Here is a 21,841-nt window from a genome sequence, read left to right on the forward strand (position 1 = left end):
ACTTCCCCCTGGAGGCTTGCACGAGGCCTCTGGAAAGAGTGGACAGTTCAGGATGGCCCCCGCACTCTGCCAGGCTGGCAGACAGAGCACGGCCCCAAGATGTCTGCCACAGGAGGGAAGGTGAGGCACGGAGCCCGCGGTGGTGTCCCGGTGGTCAGCACAGCACTGCAGGGAAAGGGGCTGGAGGTGACACTAGCCCACTCAGCCCTGGGAGATGCCAGCCTGAGCATCCTTGCCGCAGTCTGGCTGCAGCAAAATAACCAGGGGGTGACGAACAACTTGTGTAGATTAATACAGCCGGAGTGGGAGCCGTTTATTGTAGGACAACAGAGGTATTTATACATTCCACACAGCTTATCTTAATTAACATAAACTAGATACAGCAGTCAACCAATAAGGAATCTCCACACTTAATGGCTCACTGGCGTTACTTCACAAACCACTCCCTCTGGCATTTTGCCAGGCGCCATCCAGACTTGTTTACAGACTCTAACACGTCCTCACACGGGAGACAAGAGTGTGACAGGATCCTACCTGGAAAAGGCCCGGAACTGCCGGGGGTCTCTCGGTGGCAGAACTGTGAGGTCTGACCCCACTGAAGCCAGACCTACGTCCTAAAAGAGGGTCCGGCACAAAGCTGCAAAGGGCATGGGACAGCAGGGCTCCCGAGCACATCTCCAGTCACTGACACTACGGAGAGAGACCCGTGAATCAAGCCACCGTTCCAAAGAAGTGTCTCAGGGGCCCCGAGAGCAGACACCAAGAACGAAGCAATAACACATCAGCACAAGGACAATGTCAACAGAGAGGAGCCATAAAACAAGAAACAGGACATCTGTGGCTGAAGAACGCAACGACTGAGTGGAAGAACTCCATGGAGAGCTTCTATCGCAAACCCAGTCAAGCAGAAGACGTATAGAAACAGAAGGTGGCAAACATCAGCAAAGAGAGAGATTGACCCCTGCAGGGTTGGTGGGAGTGTGCACGGCTGAGCCACAGGGAGTGACCACAGGTGCAGCCACCAGCCATCGGAACACCCAGAAAAGAACCTTCAATGCGGGCCCTGCAGGTCATGCCCCGAAGAACAGGGAAGTCCCCCACTGGCCACGGCGTGGGGACCTGGTGACGGTGTGTGAAGTGACCTGTCAGGCTGAGCTGAGATACACACCAGCTCCTGTCACAATCTAGGCATCTGCAGAGCCTTAGAAAGTCGGACCCACAAAGATGAGACCAGAACGAGGTGCGGGGTCTGTGCCTCACAGATGTGGCCCCAGGCAGACAGGAGGACCCAGACCAGGAGATCTGTTGCACAGGGCCACCATTGTGCCCGAGAGCAGTTTATCTTACACTTGAAAACTGCTAAGAACGTAATCTTACACAGCCTCAGCACAAAACAGCAAAACACATGTTAGATAGTGTGGGTTTTATTTTTTTATTATTTTGAATATTTATTTTTTTTAGTTTTAGGTGGACACAATATCTTTATTTTACTTTTTGTTGGTGCTGAGGATTGAACTCAGGCCTCATGCATGCTGGGCCAGTGCTCTACCACAGGGCCTTAACCCCAGCCCCAGCATGTGTTTTAATTACATGGACTTTGCCTTTTCACAAAATGTAGCTATATCAAAACAGCACACTGTGTACACACTTGTGTGACATGTGTCAATTAAAATACGAAAAGAAGGGAGGGTGAAAGAGAAGGTATATCCACCTAATGGACTATCATTCTGGCTTTTAGTAAAGAGGACTCTGCCACTTAGCGGGAGGCAGATGCCCCTGAAGGGCTCTGCAGAGAGCTGGTGCAGGATTCCACTCCCAAGAGGTATGAGAAGTCGTCCAGATGCACAAGTGCAGCTTAGAATGGCGGCTTCCAGGGTGTGGCTGGAGGAGGAGAAAGGAACTTTCTTCTATGGATGCAAAGTTTCAGTCATGCATGCTGAGGGAGCTCACAAGGAGCACAATACTACTCTGTACACTTAACAAGGTGTTGAGAGGGAGCCAGGCATTGTGGCCACACCTGTGATCCCAGCAATGCAATCCTAGCAACTCCAGAGGCTGAAGCAGGAGGATCCAAGCTTGAGGCCAGCCTCAGCAACTTCCTGAGACCCTGTCTCCAAAGATGAAAAGGACTGGAGATGTAGCTCAGGGGTAGAGCACCCCTGGGTCCAGTTCCCAGGACCAAAAATGTTGAAAGGGTAGATCTCACGTTGGGTTCTTACAACAAAAGGGAGGCACAAGCAAACTTCTAGAGGTGGTGGACACATTGAATACCGTGACTGTGGTGACCTTCTCAGGGTGTCTGCTTAGGAGACAACTCATTCAGTTGTACACGTTAGATATTTACACTTTCTGCATATCAGTCACTATTCAATAAAGCTGCTTTTCACAAACAGAAATGCTGTCGTTTGAGCTCTCCTTAGTCTTATTGATTTAATCATGAGATGGTCAGAACAGCGGTATTAGATTACCTTTTCTTTCAAAATAGTTGTATCTACCATGCGTGCAGGGACCTTCAGACCAGGAAGGAGATGCACCAGGTCATGAAAAAACATCTGACACTCTTTGTTCCTCTGACCCTTCTGAGAATCTTGACATGCGTCTGAGATAAGAAAGAACTGACGGAGAGGAAGGGCTGAACAATACCCACTGATCTGCAGATCAGGGGTGAGTAGGGACCTCAAGCATGCTCCCTTTCCCTCGGCTCAGCTCTTGGCCCAGCGAATACGTGACCGCTCAGTCCTTGTGAACCCTCATGAGGACAGAGGCAGGGGCAGGTCTGTGGGCGTGGAGTGTGGGGCTTGAGCTTGGCTGGCAGAGGCTGGTGTGGGTCCCCAGGCAGCTCCTGCCACATCATGTCCACAGGAGACACAGTTTTCCTGAGAGGAGCTTCCTCAGCGCTCCCTTCACATCCTTATTCCGTAAGGTGTAGATAAGGGGGTTCAGAGTGGGGGTCACCATGGTTTAGAAGAGGGAGATGAACTTGCCCTGGTCCTGGGCATAACTGTCACTGGGCTGCAGGTACATGTAGATGCTGGTCCCGTAGAAAATGACCACCACCGTGTGGTGGGAGGAGCAGGTGCTGAAGGCTTTGTACCTGGCCTCCGAAGACCTGATCCTCAGCACCACTCGAGTGATGAAGCCGTAGGAAATGAGGATGACCACGGGTGGGATCACGAGGAACAGGATGCTCACGAGAAAGAGCACCAGCTCGTTCACAGTGGTGTCCACGCAGGCCAGCTTGAGAAGTGCAGGCACCTCACAGATGAAGTGGTCCAGCCTGTGGTTGCTGCAGAGCGGCAGCTGCAGGGTGAAGGTAGCATGGATCAGGGAGTTAGCCAGCCCACTGAGCCAGGAGGCGGAGGCCAGCTGCTGGCACACCCGCGGGCTCATGATGACCACATAGTGCAGGGGTCTGCAGACAGCTTCATAGCGATCCAGCGCCATGACAGCCAGAAGGATGCACTCGGTGGAGCCCAGAGCCAGGGACACGTAGAGCTGCACCACGCAGCCGCCGTAGGTGATGGTCTTCGCCGGTCCACGCAGGTTCACCAAGGTCTGGGGCGCCAGGCTGGTGGTGAAGCAGACATCCAGCAAGGAGAGGTTGCTGAGGAAGAAGTACATGAGCGTGTGGAGAGCGGGGTCCAGGTACCAGACGGTCATGATGGCGAAGTTTCCCAGCAGGGTCAGGAGGTAGAAGAACAGGACAAACACGAAGAGCACAGCCTCCAGGCGGGGGTGGGCAGAGAAGCCTAGCAGAATGAACCCCGTGGGGGAGCTCCCATTGGCCCAGTCCATGCCTCCCAGGGAGCTGCCCCTGCAGAGGGAAGGAGGAGACCCAAGAGGGGTGAGAGCCCAAGGGGTCAGCAGACCCAGCCCTCTGTGCTTCTCCCTCCAGCCCACTGACTGTCCACGGGAAACCTCAAACACCTTCAGCTTTGGATCTGGTGATTGATGACCAGAGACAGAGTGGGTGTTTGCCTGCGTGTAAAGACTGTGCAGTGACTGTCACGAAAACAGGCTTTCCTCAGATGAAGGGGTGACGGGCCTCTGCGCTGTGCCAGCCACTGGCGAAAATCTTCACCGAAAACCTGATCACAGGCGCAGGTGGGGGTTGGGGCGCGTGCCCCTTCTTGGCCGCCCCCACACGTGCTCATACTCCGTCTGTGCCCTTCTCTTCACAGTCCAGGAGACAAAACCAGATTGAACACTGACATAACTGAAATGCCAAAGATGAAGATCATTGTTAAAAATATACTTTATTTATTTAGGTATTATTTAGAAAATTTGGCTAAAAGTCTTCAAAGGTCAAAAAAAGAGCAATACTGAAGAATAATATATATGTTACTAGTAAAGAGTTAAAATGCATTATATCATTCTTATAAAATTCACTTAAAAGAATACTTACACAAATCTATTAAAATTCCTTAACTTGAACCTGGAGAAAAATACCAATTAATTTTTTTTTTTTTTGAGAGAGAGAGAGAGAGAGCATTTTTAAATATTTATTTATTATTTTTTTTTAGTTTTTTCATTGGACATAATATCCTTATTTTTATTTTCATGTGGTGCTGAGAAGAACCCAGCGCCCTGCACATGCCAGGCGAGCACTCTACCGTTTGAGCCACATCCCCAGCCCCACCAATTAAATTTTAAGGAAATGCAAAAAGTATATGAGAGAGGCCAAGGAGCCCGAGGTCATGAGTGAGAGTTGGACAGGGGTGCAGAAGCCCCCTTTGTGAAAGGTTCACAAAGACCTATGCCTGGGAGAAAGCAGGCAGAGTCTGCCTGATGGCCACTGAGCCAAGGGGCACCTCCAGCTCCCACCTCCACGCTGGCCTGAGATTCCCCAGGGCCCAAGGCTTCCTTCTCGGATGGCCACTGACACAAAGACACCAGGAAGGGCTGACTGCAGAACGGTGTGGTGGTCCTCATGAGGTATCAGGCGCAGGGTGGGCACAGACTGAGAACCACCTGAACACACTCTTCCCTGATGGGGACCATGGAGTGAAAAATGCCCAAATAAATCTAAGCTGGTTTCCAATGGAGAGGGGGATAAACCAATGGCACAGGACGAGTCTGCACTTTGTTTTCAGATGAGAAAAGGAGGGAGATGTTAAATAACAGAACACAATTATCATTCTGAAAAATTGTCTGACTGGCCACCACTCCCAATTCAAATTCACGTCACAACCCGTCAGCCCGTGTTGCCCGCTGCGTACCCATACCCGGAGCTCAGCGCAGGTTCTGAGGAAGGGATGTGCACGGGTGCAGATTTGCTCCCTGCATGGGAAGCAGAAGCAAGGACGTCCACCAACACTGCCCACACAAACCCGTGAGAGGCCTGTGGAGAACCGGGCTTTGGACCCATCTGGAAGAGAGCCTTCTGCTCGTGCAGAAGGATGAGGGAGAAAAGGAAAGATCGCCAAGAGACTGCAAAGGACCTGGTACAAGAACCTGGACACACTAGCGGCTGTGCCAAGGCTGATGTAGAGCTTGGCACTGCACAGACGGAGGAAAGAGATGCAGCTAGTAACACGCTCCTGTGAGCTGAAGAACCTTGTTCTCCAGGGTGGAGTGGCCCCTTTGCATTCCTGCACCTCTGGGAAGCCCCCCACCCTGCAGCCCCCCCACCCTGGCTGCCCCCCACATGGCCGCACCTTCTCTAACCTGCTGCCTGTGACACCCACAGGGAGAGTGACTGCAAGATCCTGGATCTCAGGAGACAAGGTCCTCCTGGCTCTGGCCCTAGCCTCCCCTGTCCCGGCTCCCCAACCTCATAAGATGCATTTTGTGTCTCTTGTACCCTTAAATTATGTCTACCCCAAATCCAGACGCCACTGACCTCATGAAAACCTGCAAACACTGTAGGCTGCCTGGAAAGGGAGGGTCATATTTACCAAGACTTGATGGATGTCAAGTGCGCGCTAAGGGGTCAGCATGCTGCAAAAGGCTGGCTGCACTTTCCCAGTGTCCTGGGTCACACAGTCACTAGGCCGTTCTGGACATCGAGGAAAACAGGAAGTGGGCAACCTCAGGAATGGCTGGGTGGGGAGGTGCCAGAGAAGCCAGAGAGAGCAACAGGGACCCAAATGAAACTGCAGCAAAGCCTTTATTCACTTGCTGTGGAGCCATGAGGAAGCTCTGAGAGGTAGCAGGAGCCTCCCCTCCCACCCTCCTCCTAGGGAGCACAGTGTATGCCAGGTGTGAAGAGGAGCTGCCCCTGGGGGGACTCAGGAGGAGAAGAGGGGCTGGGCTTGGCACAGGTGCTGACCACCGACTCAAAGACAGGCAGCTGTCCTTGAGATTCCCTTGCTGCATCTTCAAGGCAGCGTCGAGAAAGACACAAGGAACACCTGTGCCCGAAGCATCAGGTGACAGGAATGCTCAGGACAGAGCTGGCAAGACAGGGACACGCATGACCAGCCAGGGACACCAAGTCCCCCCGTGACCCTTCAGTCTCAAGGCACTGCTGTGCTGCTGGCCAGGCATGGGAGAGCAGCTCTCCGGGGCCTGCCCACCACACCCTAGAGGTTGCCTGTGCCCAGAACCTCATGTGAGGTTTCGTCCACAAGCTGGCTCCACACCCTGCACCATGGCACCAGCCCAGGGCAGCCTCCGGCCACCACAGGCAGAGAGCTGTGCCATGAGCTGAAGGGGTACTCATAGCCTCTCCTAAGGGGCAGAACCAAGGTTCCTGGCCTGGCACACTTCCCAGATGCACCGTTCCTCCAGGATGACTCTGCCAACCAGAGGAAAGAGCAACGGTTACTGTCCCCCGTGTCTGCTCAGGCATCGTAGGACCAGGTCAGACGATCACCCGTTGGTGAAGTGCCTGGCCTCGTGTTCAAGCTAGGTGCCCTGGACATGCAGACTTCAGTTCTTGCTGAACCTCAAGTCTGAGGAAATACAAGTGCTTCCCTGGAAGGACCCCGGAAAGGGAGACCAGAACCACAAGTCAGAAAGACCTGTCCTCCACAACACCTCTGGTTTTCACCCAGCAGCATCTAGCCCCAAATCCATTTTATTCTTTTATTTAAACTTTTTCAAGTGTATTTAAAATTTTAAGTTATTATTTTAGAATACTTTTAGGTTAACAGCAAAATTGAGGAAAAGGCAGAATTTTGACCATTTAAAAAAAAACTGAAATGTAATAAACATTTACATTTTAATGAGGAGAGGGAGATCTCTCCTCCTTCTGTTTGTAATTTTACAGCAAAGATGCCTTCCAACCAGCAGCACTTATTGTGCCTACTCATGAAGCCCGGATGCTCTGTGTAGGAGACACTCGGCTTATGATGCAGCCCAGGTCCCCCCTCGTCTTGGATCTGCCACAGCCAGTGTGCCCCGTGACCACCTGAGAAACAGTGTCCCAAACAGCCCTTGGTTATTAACAAGAGGCGGATTGTAACACCTTTTCCCACATCAAGTCCTGTTCCTCTTGACTCACCTTTTGTCTCCTGGCCCATGAGAAGACGCCCTGACTCTCACGCCAATGCTGCTGCCTTTTCCCCTTAAGTCCGACCACTTCTTGTTCGCACCGTGAACTCTCCTGACTAGTTGCTGTGGTCTGTCTGCTCTGTGCAGCGAGTGGCAGAGGCTGGAGGGGTGGGAGGCTCCAGTCTTGCTGCTATCCACAGGGACTCACAGTCCCATCATTTAAAACTGTCATTTTGATTGACAGACGCCACTCCCCTGCTTGAGCCAGCAGCTTCCAATTTCAAAGGCCTGCAGAGCTTCTCTCCTGGAGGAAGAAGCCAGGGTAAGCCATTCCTCCACAGCAGTTCCGCAGGGCTGGAGCTCCAGGGTTGGACTGCTCCCCTGGGGTGCAGAGCCGAGGGTCTAGCTACTTGTCTGCCTGCGCACCTGTATGTCTAGTGCCTCTCAATCTATCCTTCTAGTCATCGTGGCCATCATTATCCGTGGTGTTCTTATTTTAATTCTTGAGGGTTGGTGTCATACTAAGCAATTGCATGACACTGGCTTGCATTTATGAGAAATTACAAGATACAATTCTGAATCCCAGACAGTTCTCCTGGCCCAGGCAACATCACCATCACCCTAGTGACAGAAGCAGCTGACTGGGATGGGAACTGTGAGGTTCATGGACTCCATGACCCCAGCAAGACCCTGGACACCCGGGCTGCACAGACTGCCAGCCTACTCACTGTGAAGGGCAGAGCTCACGTTTCTCCTGTCCTCAGAAAGCAAGCCTTGGGGTCCATGTCCAAATAATTCCCAGACCACGGGTCACTGACTTCAAATCAAGGTCTGTTGAGACACGTTTCCAGTACCCAATCCTGGAAAAGCCACCTCAGCAAGACAGGGGTTCCTGGGTGGGAAACAGAAGCCTCATCAAAGGGCCCTGGCTTGTTCCTGGTGCTGCATCTTCTGGGGAAAGCCACATCCTGCGGGCAATTAGCTGAGGAGCTGACTAACCTCTGGGGGCGGTCCAGGAAGAAGAGGTTGCATCTCCCCAGTGTGAGGGGCCTTCCTCCTTGAGCATCACTCTGGGACCTTCTGCTTGATCAGGGAAGCAGCAGTCAACAGGCTTGTCCAACACTTAACAAAACCACAGTAAAAAATAAATAAATAAAAATAACCCATTGTTATTTTTATAATGGTTATAGCTGGGAGTGATGGTGCATACCTGTCACCCCAGAGGCTTGGGCGGCTGAGGAAGGAGGATCCCAAATGCAAAGTCAGCCTCAGCAAGTTAGCAAGGCCCTGTCTCTAAATAAAATATAAAAGGGCTGGGAATGTGGCTCAGTGGTTAAACACCCTGAGTCCAATCCCTGGTATCCTCCCCTACACACACACACACACACACACAAAATCCACTTCTGCTAAGCCCTTCCCCCTTATGGCAGAGGATTCTCTCAACCCATTTAAAGCTCATTTTTCCACCTGTGCTCCTGGTTCCCTGCACCAAATAACTTGCTCTTGATTCCCTGCACCAAATAACTTGCTCCATGAGCATCTCTCCATCAGTACAAAATAGTCTCACAATAAATTACCAGGAAAAGCACTCTCTCTCTTATAATCTCGTCTTTACCTGTGGAACCATCAAGCCCCACCCAGTTTCCTCACCTCTGATCCTACTTCCTCTCTTACGATTGGACACAACTGCTGATCACATTCCTTTGTGCAGCTCCCTCAGGTGGACCAGATCCATGGGTCCACATAGAATCTGCACCTGCTGATGGGCCTCCAAGAGACCTTGTTCAAACTCACACTATCCTGAAGGAGCAAAGGCCACCGCCAACCCAGTCATGCCGCTAGAGATGCAGGTCTCCCATCAGGCTTGATGGAAGAGCTGGGGGAAGGCCCAGAACCTGCCTTCTGAGTGTGACGTTCTTCACGCAATGTAGCACCATCACTTAGGGCGTTCATCGACATGTTGAAACTGAGTCTGTTGACAAATATCTCAACATCTCTGTCTTCAGTACCTTGACTCTCTCAGAGCCTTCTATTGCTTAAATATTCTCTGAACTCTCTTCTAGGAACATACAGCTTCCTTCAAATTTCAATATTTTCCTATATGAAATACACCAGTGTAGCTTGTAGTATGATTATTTGGGAGGAAAAACATAATTAAAAACCTTTTTAAAGTTACTTCCCCTGGACTTTGGTACCTTGTATTAAGTATGTCTTGTTATATTAGTGTATATTGGGTAATTAGGGTATATTGTTTTATTAATAAGTATGCATTGTTATATTGATAAGTGTGCCTTGTTATATTAGTGTGTGTTGTTACACTAACACGTGTTGTTATCTTGGTGTGTGCTGCTGTACTAGTGAGTGTGGGTGTACTAGTGAGTGTGCGTGTACTAGGGAGTGCCTGCTTGTTCTCACTAGCACTTCTCACCATCCCCACATGCTCAGTGTGCTCCTGAGGCTGAGGCTCAGCTGAGAAAGATGACTGTCTCAAGTGAGTGACGGGCCTACACCTTGCAAAAACCGATCTTGGGTTGGGTTCCTAGCAGCTCCATCCTCAGGTCTAGTGGCCTGGGTCTGCTTCCCAACCGTGCAACCTATGGAATGCACATTCTCCTCGCCTTTCAGCTGGTGGTGATGCTCTGTGGAGTAGAGAACACTGCAAACACAATCATGCTCTAGGAAATACAAGGCCACCCATTCCTCCCAGACCGCTATACCTAACATAAACCAATGCCTTGGTCATTACAGAAATGGAAAAACTCAGATAACTCCAACCAGAGAGAGCACTGAGGTTTAATTTAAGGTTTTACTCAACTGAGGGAGAGATAAACCACTCTTAATCACCCTAGAGAGTATGATATGGGTGTGTGGTGGTCTCATGGCAGATGTGGTCAGCATTAGCAAACAGTCAGCTGGAGGGCTGTCAGTGGAAGGCAACTACTTGGCAACTGTTGAAACCAGCAGCTGAATTGATTTCTCTGAGCCCCCACCCCAGCTCATTCTTCTTTCTTCTGTGTGTGCAAGTGCACGGGGATGTGGGATGGGGTGGGGGTTGGTCTTGGATCTGGTTTTTATTCTTTGCTTCACCACTCCTTTAGGCACTCTGGACACCATCAAGCTCCAAAACCATCTTTAGGAAGTGGATTGTTTTCTCTACCTTCTTAAATTTCTTTTTCCTACAATCATTTACATTTTAACCTTTGGCTCCAAGTGGATGCAAAGTGTGCTTCCTGTTGGTGGAGGGAAGTCATTACAGAGATGTTTTATTACCACATGAGCACATCATATCTGAGTTATGAAATAACATGACAGTCCACATTGATGATAGGTATTGATATATTTTCATAAAAATATGCAAAGCCTAAACTGGTGATAGACAGCTTGCATCGTTGACTAGGTATTAATTCAATAAAGATGTGATTACATCAGAGTAGAAATGTTTAATCCCATAACACATTGCAGTAAGACTTGAAAGCAGGAACAAAAAGCAAGGTAATTAGGAGTGCCAAAATTTCAATCAGTAATCTTTAGAATTTATCAATTTTCAAACCCCTGAGCATCACAATGTAAGAATATTCAGGTTTAAAACTATTATTAAACAAGATAAAATGAATTAAGAAAGTTAATTTAGCAAAATACAAGAAAATAAAATAGTAAACTATCATTTTAAATAAACGGAAGTCTCTAAATTAAACATCAGCAAAAAAAGAGTCTAATAGCACATCAGAGATAAATATATAAAATTAAAAGTGTGGTAGATTTTAGAAACATTTTAATAGAATTCACTTCATAAAGAGGTTTCTACACAAGGCAGCAAATTAAGATGTTGTAACTCCAAGCAATTTGTAGTTTGGTTACAAAATTGGGAAACATACATTCTGCAAGACTCCCTGGTTTGTTTTTTAATTCCAGTGGAGAACATTTGCAGTCTTTCGTTTTGAAAAGCACCAAACGCTGCATTGAGACCAAATGAAGGAAGCTCCTCGCTGCCCCTCCCCAGATTCCCAAAGACTCTCTTCCGAAGCCCAGCCACTTTCCATCCCAACCCTCCCCAATGCTGACTGTCCTCTGGTACTTGATTTCTGAGCACCTGTTTTGAGCCTCTGAGACACTGCACCCTGGGTTCTCCACCACCACTAGAGACATTTTGTGTTGGGTGGGTGATGTGACCACATAACGTAGTGTGGGGATTTGGGGTCCCACCATCCGGAACCAATCCACTGAGACTTAAGCCATCCCAGGAGACAGAGTCCACAAACACTTGACAATGCTTCTCTCTGTGTCCCCATGGCACCTGACACCTGTTAGGACTGCCAATTAAACGCACCACCCTTGGAAAACAAGGAACTCATAATGAATAATTGTCTTTGCCCCAACCATCTAGCTGAAGGCATTCCGACCCTCTATTTGTCTTTCTGTCACATGGCGTGGTGTTCAGCTTTCTGTTACTCCAAAACACACCTGGGATCACCAGCCTATGGAAAAGCCGGTTTGGTTCTGCTCATGGTTTTGGATATTTCAGCCCATACTTGGGGGTGGAACTGCTCTGGGCCGTGGTGTCCACCATGGTGGGAGCACATGGAGCAAAGCCGTTGATCTCATCACCTGGCAGCCAAAGAAAGAGACAAAGGAGAGGCTGGCACTGCCCACGCCCTTGTTCTGGGACCGCCCAGTCCTGGTTTATGATGACTGGCTTCAAGTGCCGTGAGACCAAAGGAAGAGAGGCAGAGAGATCTCAGCTTGCACAGGGTAGGAATTACTCAGGGGCTTACTGACACAAAATGGGTCCTGGGTGGCAGCAAGATCAGTTGGATTCACGAAATTTGGGTCAGAAAGAGGGGAGTATTAGTGGGTTAGGGCAAAAGTGACTTCCTCCTGGCTGGAATAGGCCTGGTTTGTTAGGATAATAATGAAGAGCCAGGCACACCCCTAGAGCCAGGGTCCAGTGGTAAAGGCCACATGTGACTAATGGTTTTGTCTCCTTAGGGCTTGCTGGGAAACCAGGCGGGGAACCCAGCTAGGGTTCCCCACGACCCAGGATGGCTGCCTTCGAGCCAGTCTGCCCCCATGCACAGCTTCATGGGCACAGCCCAGTGACCCAGAGACCTCCCCTCAGCCCCATCTCCCAGGCTGGAGCTCTGTGCTGGGAGCCAAGCCTTCAGCGCCCAGGCCTTTGGGGACATTTCAAGTCCAGTCACAGTATTCCACCATGGCCCAAAAGGGCCCTCGCAACATGCCATGCATGCATTTCAGCCCAGAGCACCAACATCTTAACTGCTACATGACCCAAAGTCCACATCCGTCTCCTCCAAGACTCAGCTACCAGCCCTGTAAAAATAAAAATGAGAGTTACTTATTCCTGAGATTCAATAGTGGGACAGCTACAGGGTAAACATTTCCACTCCAAAAGGCAGAAATAAGGGAACAAAAAGGAGAGCTCAGATCAAAGCAAGACCAAAACCCAGCAGGGCGAACATTAAATCCTCAGGACAAGCCCATCCTTCTGGACACGTTGTGCTCAGACATGAGCTCCCAAGGGCTTGATTCTCGTGATGGTGGACCGCTGTGCACACTGCCTGCACTTCTCCCTCCCTGGGGTCTCAGTGAAGCTTCACCTCACCTCAGAGCCCTGTGCATCATCACTGTCAGGGGCAACTGGCGGGGAATCCAACCCCCAACACCCTGTCTGGCCCCTGGACCTTGCTTTGAACCCTTGGTGAAGCCTCCACCATGTCCTGCACCCTGCATCCTGCAGAAGGAGTGTCACATGGAGACACCCATGTGAGCAGTGCTGGGCAGCCCAATCCACAGCTGCAGGATCTCGGAGCTGCTTGTTGGCCAAATGGGGTCACCTTGGGCTTGGGGCTCCCTGGGCCTCTAGTCTCCGCCAGTCCTGAAGCAGGCTTGCATTTCCACTTGTCTGAGCCTATGATGGCTGCAGCCTGGTTGGTTCCTGAGATGCCCTCAAGGTGCCTTTCCTCTCGTCCTGGTGCTGAGCATGTGCACCCTCCTGGGCCAAAATCGCACACCCTCTTCTATAAGGGAACTGTAACAGTGATGTGTTCAATAGGGTGGAACCGATTGGGATCAGGTGCCTGTCTCTCTCTTTCTCTCATCTACCTCTGTATCTCTACTTACTAACTACTTTGTTTCTGTGAATAAAATGCACTTCACATGCCAATCGATCACAGTAACTGCGGGACACTAACTTTGGGCATGGCAATAAGTTGCCCCATGTCCAGGTTCAGTATGCAGAGCTGAGACCGGCCAGCGCTCCAGCTTCACCCATCGGCACACTCACTGCACTGAGAGGACAAGCCAACCCTGACTGCAGCTCCAAGGTTCGTTGTCACCCTTTACAACCCTTTGGGGACAGAGCACACTCCAATGACCCGGCCAGAAGGAACTCTGACTGTGAGGCGGTTTGAACTTGTTGGAGTTCCTACTCTGTCAGGAATTGCATCATATGACATTTCCTTAGCTTCCTTATTTTGTGTCCAGCCAGCTCTTGACCCACGGGATGAGTGGCTTTGAAACAACCCTGTTTGAGGTTCGTGTCTTACATGAGCATCTCCTCCCCCACCCCAGGGAGCTACTGAGTGGTCATGAGGATGTGAAGAGAAGGGGGAACCTCAGGGTCACCCGGCAACCTTAAGCAAGTGTCGTTCACCTAGCCGTTGGTCTGGGGGTGCCGGTGTCCCTGTTGGCAATAAACTGAGGAACTGCTGACCTGTGGGGTCACCCAGGAACAACGAGTCACACCCTCTCCCGGTGCGGAGGGCTCTCTTCTTCCTTAGACACCTCTGGGGCTCATTACTTTATAGAGGAAATACATCGTTTAACATAGTTTCTGCGCTAATAAAAATAGCATTGTATTTTTCTAATATTTTCTTTTTCTTTTTAAACTAATTTTCTTTTCTGATCTCACACACACACACACAAAAAAAATACAAAAATGGTACATGGCAGTGGGTACATGTGATCCACCAGTAACCCAAACCGGGAAAGCACAGTGAGCCTCCTGCTCCCTGGCCTCTGTGGCTTCTCTCTGGCTAAGACACGGACAACCCTTCTTCCTTCTTGTTTTGTTATTTTTTTTCTTTTATTTATGATTAGGTTAAGTTACCATCATTTCAAAATAATTTGTAATAATCAACAGATGTTTTCTAAGCCTCGTAGTAACCACAAAGCAAGAATCTATAATGCACAAAAAAAAAGTAAAAATCAAGGAATCAAAACACACTTAAGCAAGAAATCCAAGTTCCAGAAATGGATCCTAAGTCCATGGAGCTTGTGACGCGACTCTGAAAGGATGCAGAGGAACCCTCTAAGGACATTCAGGCAGTTATACAAACGGGGATGTAAAACTACAAGAGCCTTTAGACCCGAGGCACCACCCTGCATGTTCTAGTTGAATGGGAGGCAGCCGTGTGCCTCCCACCCAGGTTTCTCCTGCTCCTCTCACTTCTGAACCTTTATTCCAGCCGAGCCGCATCTTGTTTAGTTCCAGAAGATGCTCACAGGTTCCTGCACGTCACTGTGGCTAAGCCAACTGTCAAGGGACAAGAACTCCCACACGCAGGGCCAGTGTAGTCTTCCTCTTTTCACCTCTGAGACTATAAATGGCCCTCCTCCCTTGACCTCGGTCCTGTCCTGCAATGGTCAGCACCGTGCAGGACGCTCCCCGCCCATTCTTGCTTGTCTCGCTGAACCGTTGGTTTATTTTGAGGGAGGTTTAAACATGAGCATTCTTTCCTGCCGTGGACGGCCTAATGCCTGTTTCAGTAAAATGAAATGAAAAGGCAACATGGAGCTCACAAATTTTCCAAAGGTCAAGATCCAAGATTCTTCCTTTCTAGAACAAGAATGGTCCAGGCCACGGGCATCCAGAGTGAACCCATGTGAAAGGAAGGTCAGTGGTGAGTGGAGATGATTGGATCACTTTGATGACGCTTTTCCCTGAAAGATAAAACTTAAAATTATGTAAGCTGTGTTTTGTGATGGAAATGTAGCCATCCAGCAGCCATGGGTGCCCTGTTCATACCTCCGTGGATGCCAGAGAAGAGCACACAACTGCGTATTTCTTAGGAAGCAGACGCCAGTCTCACTTGACAGCTAGAAACTTGACGCTCATCAGATCTGAGCACAGCCAGAGCCGGCCCTGCTGCCCACTGTCTGTCACGTGGAAGGAAGTCCTGGTCCCTGTGCGGTGTCAACCCTCTCCCATCTCTTCCCTGCCTTCAGCAGGTGAGCTGCTGGGGCAGTGAAGGACTGGTCACAGGACAGCTCACCAACACCTCCACACACCCACACACACCCCTTTTACCGTGCAGCCATCTCAGCAGCATCCTGGTAAGCACATGGGCCCTGCATCCCTCTGCAACTGAGGGAAGGCACAAAGAGAAGCTGTGTCTTCACCAAGGGGCTGGCTGCTCTGGACATCCCCAACATGCCCCTGCTCACCTCAGTCTGGCAAAGCACGGATTTACAGTGAGCCTCATAAGTGCTTCACAAATAATGCACTTCACAGAAAGTCCCCGGAGCCTAGGGCACCGAGGGTTCACGCCGCACTACTACTGAGTGGCGGCCAAGTTGGGAATCTGCATGAATTCCAGGGAATTTAGAGAGAAAATGACACAAAAGTGTTCTGTTTTCAGATGATAAATGTGTCTACAAAAAGATGCCCTTCACCGTGTTGCATGTACACCTTTTTGACAATCATGTACAGCTTACTCCCAGGACCTTCTCTAGGACCCTCTTCAGTGCCCCTTTAACCTCCTCATTCCTCAGAGTGTAAATCAGAGGGTTGAGCACGGGCGTCACCACTGTGTAGAACAGGGAGACAAACTTGCCCTGGTCCTTGGATCGGCTGCGGGCCGGCTGCAGGTACATGAAGATGATGGTCCCATAGAAGATGGTGACCACCAGCAGGTGGGAGGAGCAGGTCCCAAAGGCCTTCCGCCTGCCAGCAGCCGACCTGATCCTCAGCACGGCCTGGGTGATGTGGCCATAGGACACCAGGATGAGTGACAGGGGCAGCACCAGGAACAGGACGCTGGCCACAAAGAGCTCAGCCTCGTTGAAGGTAGTGTCCACACAGGCCAGCTTGATGAGCACGGGGACCTCACAGATAAAGTGATCCACGCGGCGATGCCCACAAGAGGGCAGGCGCAGGGTGAGGGTGAACTGTACCAGGGTGGTGGCCACTCCGCTGAGCCATGCCGTGGCCACCAGAGAGTGACAGAGCCGAGGGTGCATGACAAGAGTGTAGTGTAGCGGGCAGCAGATGGCAACATAGCGATCGTAGGACATGACAGCCAGGAGGACACACTCGGTGGACCCTAGCGCTAGAGAGACGTACAGCTGAGCCCCGCAGCCGCCGTAGGAGATGGACTTGTCTGAGCTCCCCAGGTGGACTAGGAGCTGAGGAAGGATACCAGTGGTGAAGCAGAGGTCCAGGAAGGACAGGTGGGAGAGGAAGAAGTACATAGGTGTGTGGAGCTTGGGGTCCAGAAGGGACACCAGGATGATGGCAGAGTTGCCAAGAAGGGTCATGAGGTAAAGGAGCAGAACAACCCCAAAGAGGGCCCGCTCCAACCGAGGCTGGTCTGAGAACCCCAGCAGAAGGAACCAGAGAGGAGGCTGTAGTTGGCGCCTCCCATTACTCTCGCTCCACCCACTCACGGAGAGAGGGCTCACGTCAGGCAGAGCCGCAGATCCCGTGCCAAGTCCTTGACAATTAAAAGTTACATTCTGGGAACTAAGACTTTGGACACATGTGACAGGCAGAGAGCACCAGAGTGGGAGACTCTTATTATGCCCCGAAGGTGGAACCTGGTCTGAGACCCACAGGTGTCCCACGTAGCTCGAGGATCACATGAAAGTCAGCACCACTTGAGAACGAGTTTGCCCCAGTTTTTAACAACATGGATTTTTTTAGTGTAAACATATTAGAATTTTATAGGAATTGTGGGAACTGCAAGCACTCTAGAAATATGGTTATTCCCAAGGTACCAAAGGCACAGAGCAGCCGGTAGGTGTCCGGGAGAGCCCCAAGCACGGTGGGAATGCAGCAGGGCTGCTCAGGACAAATCCAGGTATGGTCACATGCTGCTCCCGAGGAGTCCAGAAGGAGGGCAGCCCAGCCTGAGAATGGAAATGGAGAGGGAACATGGTCAGAGCCAGAGGGAAAAGGAGCCAAATGTGGGGAGCAGCTACTGCACATACCGTCTATGCTTCAGAACATGGCATGTCCAGGGTGAACTGAAATCAGTTCTTCCAGGACCAAAGACATCAGTACACATTATCTGGATAGCATAGCCCTTGTTGAGGGGTTTTAGTTCAGTTCAAAATTTCCTTCTTAAGATAAATGTTTGCACAATGTAAGAGAATTTAAAACTTCAAGTACCCTGACCCAGAATCGATGTGTGGGGCTCATGGGACAGTGGACAATGTCGATGTCACACACTTGGAAGGGAGTGAGTGCAGTATGACCAGAAGGCAGGGAACTCGGCAGAGGTTGACTCATGAAGGCTCGCCTGCCGGCAGTGGACTTGACCAAATAACAGAAGAAACCAAGAGATTGAACAGTTAAAAACAGCCTCTGTCTTTTTAATCTCAACCAGGGATGCTGAGGACCGCGCTGACCATGTCTGAAAACTCCAAGAAGAGAGTCCACATAGTTGATGTTCTTCTTGTAATAGGGACCTGGCTCCTGTCTCCTGGCACCCACCTTAACGCCAGCCACTGGCTGCGCATGCCTGGCTGAGCGCCCTGTGAACACGTGAAGCACAGGGAATCTGGATGACAGGCAGTTCCACAGCACCCGGGGGAGCCTACTGACTGTGGCCACTGCCCTTCACAGGCGCCAAGGCCCGGACATCTGCAGACTCATGAACAACCTGATCTTGCTCTTCTCCAGATGCAGCTGAGGAGTGACTCCCCGAGACCTGTGTCCGCCCTGAAGTTGTTCACTCACACCATCCTGCTCAGGATGAAAGACTGGCTGACCGTGTCTTTCCCTGAATGAGCAGGTTTGCTATCTCAGCTCAGGTTTTCAAAGCTTCTCTTTCATGTTATTTATTAGAATGGGCCTGCACCTGGTGTCCTGCCACCAGGATGCCACTGAAGTCACCTCCTCATCCCTTACTGCCTACAAGAACGTCTCCAGAGCATGGTGGACAATCTGGTAAGAGAACAGGCTCCAGGTATGACCCGCTTTCTGCATTTTAGTTGTGTTCCTGAACATGTCACTGCATGAGGTGCCCTGGCTGGCTCAGCTGGGACCTAGAGAGGAGCAGAGCTGTCCATGGGGACGAGGTGCATGATACCAGCCCTGTGGAGGGACAAATGTGTGCCAGTGAACAGTGATTGCTGTGCCTATGGGCACTACTGCCAGCTCACATGGCCTTCGCAGGCTCGAGGGCACCTTACTGTCCCCCGGAGCCTCACCTGCAAGCTGCAACAGGAAGCCCCAGACAATCAGAGCCACTTCCTGCTCCCCAAACATTGAGTATGGCTCCATTGCCCCTCCCACCACGGCTGCATGGTGTTCCCTCACTGAACCCACCTAGGCATCTCTATAAGTCCTCTAAGACTTGACCCAAAAGACAGGAAATCTTTAGAGAGATATCACATTTCCAACTAGTTCTACGATATTTTATATTTATGCATTGCGAGTATCAGAGTGTCAGGAATCTAATGACTTATTTATCTTTATGCTATTAACGTCTACCACATTCTCCAAAAGCATTTGCTAAGTCAAAGTGCTTGTGGAGCACCGTGCTGTTTCACTGGGCAGATGTGGTGACCATGCTGTAACACATGCAGCGAGCAGCTGGACAGACATGCAAAACATGCACCCCTAGAGCTCCCTGAGCACCACGTGGAAGCCCTGCTGTTTCACAGAAGGAATGCATGCCCCACCTACCGTAGGCAGGGCAAGCTTAAAGGCTTATGCACAAAGGCACTTCTTGGACTGCTTACCAACCACGTTGAACACAGTGCTACTGCAGAGGACGGACATGACAGTGACCACGCCACAGGGCCTGAGGTCAGGTGCTTAAGACAGAAGCATAAAGACAACTAAGTGTATGTCTGCACACACTACAACAAAAACAGAAAGGGCATCTCAGCACTCACGTCATGGCTCCCATCCCATAGATGTGAATAGAGAGCTGTTTAATCCCATGTGCTGCTCCAACCACAAACACCTGGAAGACAGGTTTCCCTATGTTTAACTGCACACTCTGAAGTCGGATGAAGACAGACAGACAGACAGATTGGATGAAACACTGGAATTTGTCTCTCACTAGACATTATTTCAGTTAATTCATCCATCAACCTCTGTTGGACGCAAGCCGTGGCCAGCCCTCAAGCTGGACATAAGGGGTGTCTTAATGAGTTGGCCACTGACTCTCTATTCATCACAAGTGGTGTGGGGTATTGAGCCAGAGCTCCATGCGAGCCAGGCAAGCACTCTACCAACAGAGTCCAGCCCAGCCAAGAATATGAAATAAGAAAGCTGTGTGTGTTGCTGTCAAGAATCTTGTCAGAGTAAAGTAAAATTAAAAACAACAACAACAACAACAAGAAACCCTTCTCAGTTGCCTGCTCGTGCTGCATGGATGGGGAGAGAGCAGCAGCACTAACCCTAGCCCAGGGACCCACAAGGTGAATAGTGAAGTATAAAGAACCTTCCCTCAGGGTGTCACAGGCCCACTCACCTAGCTTGTGAGAGGATATCATGTCCTTGGAAGTCAGTATCTATAGATAACCCCAACATGGTGGCATATGCCTATTATTTCAGCTACTGGGGAGGTGAGGAAGGAGGATCCCAAGTTCGAACCAGCCTTAGCAACTTAACAAGGCCCTGGGCAAGTTAGTGAGAGTCTGTCTCAAAGTAAAAAATAAAAAAGGGCTGGGAATGTGACATACTGGCAAAGCATCCCTGGGTGCAATCCCCAATACCAAAAACAAAAAGGGAGGTAAATGAAGACAGCATTCTGTTTTCTGTGCATCCAAGGTGTGCTGCCAAGAGGAGTGAAAGGTTTGCTATTGATGTCAGAGCATATGAACACCATGCCAGCAGAGCCAGGATCTGCCAGGGACCTGAGGGGACACTTGCGGAGGACTCCCTGGGCGCCAGGCTGCCCTAGAGGACACGACTTACACACCTGTCTGTCTCCACAGGGAGACGAGCAGGACTCGCTTTCCTGTGGTCACAGAGGAGGAGGCCCCAGGGTGGAGGCTGCCCACCCAGGGAGGCTCTGAGGCAGAGTGGAGTTGGGGCCCAGGGCTGGTGTTCCAAAGTGCTCCATGCCACACACACCTCCTGGTGAAGGAAATAAGTGGGCACATGGTGGCTGGGGGATGCCACCTCTCTTCCTCTTAATCACCCTTGTCCTCTCATGTCCTCCTTGCTGCTCTGCTTCCCCTAAGCCATCTGTCCCGCTTTGAGCTGTAGCTCTGTGCTCCCGAGGCTGCATTGTTCCCGGGGTGCCCCATTATCTAACATCTGAACAGGGGCTTTGCCATGGTGCAGAGGGTGCTCAGCGTCACCAGACACCTCAGCAAGTCCTGCTTGAGGGGGAAGCTTCTGGACCCTCTGCCTTGGAGCAAGAAGGGGAGGGAGGCTGAGTGGGAAGGCACAGAAAGCTCAGCCACAGGCTCAATAATTGAGGACCACAGTGGCACTGAGAAATGGCGAGAGGGATAAAGTGCCACCATGGGAAGAGCAGCAAACCCTCTCTGCAGCTCTGGGGTCCAGGGATGTGGCCTCCTGTGGCCATTGAGAAGGCCTGCTCCAGGCTGTTTTCCAGAAGTGCAGCACGGAGGGCAGGGTGGGCTCAGGACCCAGGCAGGAAGCGCTCCTCTCCCTTGAGGGATGGACCCTGGGCGTGGAGCTGAGCAGGTGCAATCCTTGAGCTCTCTGGCTATACACCTACATGTTGCCATGGAAACACCTCCTAACTCGCCCTGAAACCTGCTGACACGTACATGAATTGTACCTAATATGCAAAAACATGAAAGTCGTAGGTGCTGACGGGGAAGCTGGTGTTTTGACACATGGACACTCTGTGTGTTTAAGTCCAATTAAATGTAACTACCTCCTCAAACATCTGTCACTTATTTATGGAGAACATTCCAAACCATTCCTCCTGGGTTCCTAAATGTCCGCTGTGTCTTTGCTCTCTGGGCACCTGTGGCAGCAGCTCACCAGAACTCACCCCCATCTCCCTGCAACCTAGTGGGTGTTGACCAGCCTGCCCCACCCACCCTCCCTGCCCCTATTGCCCCCAGTAGCCACCACCCTGACCTCACAACTTACCTATTATCATTGAATGTATGGCTCACAAGGGAAGCTGCTGCTTACCATAAAGGAGTCCTGTGGTCAGAAAGCCTG

General features: G+C 50.6%; 2 protein-coding genes across 2 annotated transcripts; both read right to left on the reverse strand.

Moving 5' to 3' along the window:
• Positions 1–2,961: 2,961 nt before the first annotated feature.
• LOC144254685 (olfactory receptor 2G3-like) lies at positions 2,962–3,795 on the reverse strand. The gene has a single exon (XM_077798157.1). It carries the CDS (start codon positions 3,793–3,795, stop codon positions 2,962–2,964), a length of 834 nt encoding a protein of 277 aa, XP_077654283.1.
• A 12,360-nt stretch (positions 3,796–16,155) lies between these two features.
• Positions 16,156–18,195, reverse strand: LOC144249766 (olfactory receptor 2G2-like). Its single transcript, XM_077791947.1, has 2 exons — positions 18,170–18,195; positions 16,156–17,116 (listed from the first exon to the last, which is right to left on the reverse strand). The coding sequence occupies exons 1-2, from the start codon at positions 18,193–18,195 to the stop codon at positions 16,156–16,158; spliced, it is 987 nt and encodes a 328-aa protein (XP_077648073.1).
• Positions 18,196–21,841: the final 3,646 nt, after the last annotated feature.

The sequence above is a fragment of the Urocitellus parryii genome, chromosome 1 (assembly GCF_045843805.1).
Source record: "Urocitellus parryii isolate mUroPar1 chromosome 1, mUroPar1.hap1, whole genome shotgun sequence".
NCBI classification, from domain to species: domain Eukaryota; kingdom Metazoa; phylum Chordata; class Mammalia; order Rodentia; family Sciuridae; genus Urocitellus; species Urocitellus parryii.

Excerpts from the sequence above, each read along its gene's own strand:
- LOC144249766 (XM_077791947.1), bottom strand. The coding sequence starts at position 18,195 with ATGCGCAGCCAGTGGCTGGCGTTAAG. Across the intron at positions 17,117-18,169 it reads AGCCAGTGGCTGGCGTTAAG|TGGGTGGAGCGAGAGTAATG; the intron begins GTGGGTGCCAGG and ends TCTCTCCGTGAG.
- LOC144254685 (XM_077798157.1), bottom strand. The coding sequence starts at position 3,795 with ATGGACTGGGCCAATGGGAGCTCCCCCACGGGGTTCATTCTGCTAGGC.